Source organism: Oncorhynchus gorbuscha, unplaced genomic scaffold (genome assembly GCF_021184085.1).
Source record: "Oncorhynchus gorbuscha isolate QuinsamMale2020 ecotype Even-year unplaced genomic scaffold, OgorEven_v1.0 Un_scaffold_1484, whole genome shotgun sequence".
In the NCBI taxonomy this organism is placed as follows: Eukaryota; Metazoa; Chordata; class Actinopteri; order Salmoniformes; family Salmonidae; genus Oncorhynchus; species Oncorhynchus gorbuscha.
Window position 1 is genome coordinate 3,329 of NW_025746250.1, and position 4,172 is coordinate 7,500.

At 37.7% G+C, this 4,172-nt stretch overlaps 1 protein-coding gene across 4 annotated transcripts in view; it reads left to right on the forward strand.

Moving 5' to 3' along the window:
- The first annotated feature begins 1,101 nt into the window (after positions 1-1,101).
- The window catches only part of LOC124023036 (coiled-coil domain-containing protein 146-like), a 25,692-nt gene continuing 22,621 nt past the window's right edge, over positions 1,102-4,172 (forward strand). For 2 of the 4 annotated variants that reach the window (XR_006836653.1, XM_046337613.1), the window contains exons 1-3: positions 1,566-1,755; positions 2,126-2,296; positions 3,970-4,058. Coding sequence is in view for 1 of the 4 variants with exons in the window: in XM_046337613.1 (XP_046193569.1) it covers positions 2,189-2,296; positions 3,970-4,058 (197 nt within the window). In the remaining 3 variants the exon portion in view is untranslated. Of the gene's footprint in view, positions 1,147-1,564; positions 1,756-2,125; positions 2,297-3,969; positions 4,059-4,172 lie in introns of those variants that run through there. The other 2 variants (XR_006836654.1, XR_006836655.1) reach the window with 2 other exon arrangements.

Genomic DNA, 4,172 nt, shown 5'->3' on the forward strand with positions numbered 1-4,172 from the left:
ACATTAATACTAGGAGAGGTTGTTGTTATAGAGACATTAATACTAGGAGAGGTTGTTGTTGTTATAGAGACATTAATACTAGGAGAGGTTGTTGTTATAGAGACAGGTCATATCTGTTTAGAGACATTAATACTAGGAGAGGTTGTTGTTATAGAGACATTATATCTAGAGACATTAATACTAGGAGAGGTTGTTGTTATAGAGACATTAATACTAGGAGATTGTTGTTATAGAGACAGGTCATATCTGTTTAGAGACATTAATACTAGGAGAGGTTGTTGTTATAGAGACATTAATACTAGGAGAGGTTGTTGTTATAGAGACATTAATACTAGGAGAGGTTGTTGTTATAGAGACAGGTCATATCTGTTTAGAGACATTAATACTAGGAGAGGTTGTTGTTATAGAGACATTAATACTAGGAGAGGTTGTTGTTATAGAGACATTAATTAATAGGAGAGGTTGTTGTTATAGAGACATTAATACTAGGAGAGGTTGTTGTTATAGAGACATTAATACTAGGAGAGGTTGTTGTTATAGAGACATTAATACTAGGAGAGGTTGTTGTTATAGAGACAGGTCATATCTGTTTAGAGACATTAATACTAGGAGAGGTTGTTGTTATAGAGACATTAATACTAGGAGAGGTTGTTGTTATAGAGACATTAATACTAGGAGAGGTTGTTGTTATAGAGACATTAATACTAGGAGAGGTTGTTGTTATAGAGACATTAATACTAGGAGAGGTTGTTGTTATAGAGACATTAATACTAGGAGAGGTTGTTGTTATAGAGACAGGTCATATCTGTTTAGAGACATTAATACTAGGAGAGGTTGTTGTTATAGAGACATAGAGACTTAATACTAGGAGAGGTTGTTGTTATAGAGACATTAATACTAGGAGAGGTTGTTGTTATAGAGACATTAATACTAGGAGAGGTTGTTGTTATAGAGACAGGTCATATCTGTTTAGAGACATTAATACTAGGAGAGGTTGTTGTTATAGAGACATTAATACTAGGAGAGGTTGTTGTTATAGAGACATTAATACTAGGAGAGGTTGTTGTTATAGAGACAGGTCATATCTGTTTAGAGACATTAATACTAGGAGAGGTTGTTGTTATAGAGACATTAATACTAGGAGAGGTTGTTGTTATAGAGACATTAATACTAGGAGAGGTTGTTGTTATAGAGACATTAATATAGGACTTGTTGTTATAGAGACATTAATACTAGGAGAGGTTGTTGTTATAGAGACATTAATACTAGGAGAGGTTGTTGTTATAGAGACATTAATACTAGGAGAGGTTGTTGTTATAGAGACAGGTCATATCTGTTTAGAGACATTAATACTAGGAGAGGTTGTTGTTATAGAGACATTAATACTAGGAGAGGTTGTTGTTATAGAGACATTAATACTAGGAGAGGTTGTTGTTATAGAGACATTAATACTAGGATAGGTTGTTGTTATAGAGACATTAATACTAGGAGAGGTTGTTGTTATAGAGACATTAATACTAGGAGAGGTTGTTGTTATAGAGACATTAATACTAGGAGAGGTTGTTGTTATAGAGACAGGTCATATCTGTTTAGAGACATTAATACTAGGAGAGGTTGTTGTTATAGAGACATTAATACTAGGAGAGGTTGTTGTTGTTACAGAGGGATGTCAAACCCAAAAGTGACAGAATTCTGAAGACAAGACAGGAGATACAGTTAGAAGTGGACAAGCTGAAGAGAAACTTGATTCATCAGGTAATAAAGCATATGTTTGAATTTGTGTGTTTGTGTGTGAGAAACTTGTGTGTGTGTTCATGTGTGTGGTAATAAAGCATATGTGTGTTGTGTAGGAATTTGTGTGTGTTGATTCATATATGCATTTGTGTGTGTGTTGTTCATATATGCATTTGTGTGTGTGTTGATTCATATATGCATTTGTGTGTGTGTTGTTCATATATGCATTTGTGTGTTGTGTGTGTGCAGACATTAATACTAGGATGTATTGTTGTGTGTGTGTTGTGTGTGTTGTGTGTGTGTGTGAGACAGTATATGTTTGTGTGTGTGTGTGTTCATATGTGTGTGTGTGTGTTTTGATTCATATATGCATTTGTGTGTGTGTGCATAGCAACCAGTAGCGGAGGTGGAGACCCAGCTGATAGTACAGTGTGTGGAACAGGAACAGGAGCTGATGAGACAGTCTCACAGACACAGAGAGGAGCTCCACACCCTCAGCTGTCTGACTCAGATCAAAGCTGATGAGAGAGAGCAGAAGTCCAGGGACCGCCACAGGGCTGAGGTAAAACACATCATATCAGATCACTATAGAACATCTCACCATCAATGTTCCCTCACATTTTTGGGGGCAAATTTCAGGTCTGCTGAGCGCGAACTTGAACGTTGTTAAAATTCTGTGCAACTTCCAGCGCGTGTTTACTGTGAACACTGAGGCTCTACCCTCTTTAAGTTACAGTTTTAACAGGGGTCAGGTCGGCTACTGTAGCTATTTGATCATAATGTCTGTAGGCCTACCAGAGTGGCCTAGCATCAAAAACAGAAAATGTATCCCATAACATTTAAACATGGAAATGTCTGTTCTATCGTTCAGCCTACAGTAGCAGACAATGTGTGGTGTTCAGTGTAGGTCTACATTCCATGAGACGTTTGAATAAAACCTGCTGGACTTGACCTGAACCTGTTTGACTGACAATGTTGTTGTGTTGTTTGATGCACGACACCACTTTACACAATAAAATGCATTATTATTCCCATACCATTATTACAGAGAATCAGGCAAATTATTGAAGCATGTCTCAAAATACAACACTTCCCCTTTAAGACGAAACAAAATCTCTTTCCCTGACTGGCTTTTAAAAGATGGCTAGAAATGTACACTTTTTGTGGTCTTGTAGAAAGCAATCACTCCCCTATTGACGACTACAAATGATCTTGAACTGGGCTAATAACTCACTAACTAGAAAATAATATGAACAAAATGTGCACACGTGCTACATACAGCTCTCGCTTTGGTCTCAAATCAAACACATCTACTCACGACCACTCATGTTGTAAACACAGTCCAGTTCAAAGTGAATGGCACAGATCCATATATAGCAATGGTTATTTGCATATAGACCTGAGATGACACACAACATGAGATGACACACAACATGAGATAACACACAACATGAGATAACACACAACATGAGATAACACACAACATGAAATAACACACAACATGAGATAACACACAACATGAGATAACACACAACATGAGATAACACACAACATGAGATAACACACAACATGAGATAACACACAACATGAGATAACACACAACATGAGATAACACACAACATGAGATAACACACAACATGAGATAACACACAACATGAGATAACACACAACATGAGAGCAAACAACCTGAGATAACACACAACATGAGATAACACACAACATGAGATAACATGAGATAACACACAACATGAGAGAACACACAACATGAGATAACACACAACATGAGATAACACACAACATGAGATAACACACACAGTCTGAGTAATATAAACATGTAACAAATAACAACAGTGACATGAGGTAATATGAGGTAACAGACATGAGGTAATCAGACAAGGTAACAACAGACGAGGTAACATGCCTGAGGTAACAGACCTGAGGTAACAGACCTGAGGTAACAGACCTGAGGTAACAGACCTGAGGTAACAGACCTGAGGTAACAGACCTGAGGTAACATGCCTTTGCTGCAATCATTTACTACAGCTACAGTAATAACTTACAGTGTAGCTTCAGCATGACTCTGGTAATGGTTTCCATAGTGACCTGTTGATGTTCTCAACAAAACAACGAAACACACGAGCTAAGACTAACTTTCTTGCACTCTGGGGAAAGTTAACTCATCAGCTTTTACTAAGAAGATAAGAAAGATCATGTATTATTTGAATGTATCAACAGCAAAGATACCATCGCATCAAGCAAGAGCTGAGAGGCAAGAGTCTGGTGATCCATGAACTCAAGAAGCAGAACCAGGAGGTCCAGTCCAGGTAGACCTGTAACTCTCACTGCTGAATGAAGACCTTAACGCCTAGCCTTAACCCTTGACCTGTAACCTTAACGCCTAGCCTTAACCCTTAACCTGTAACCTGAACGCCTAGCCT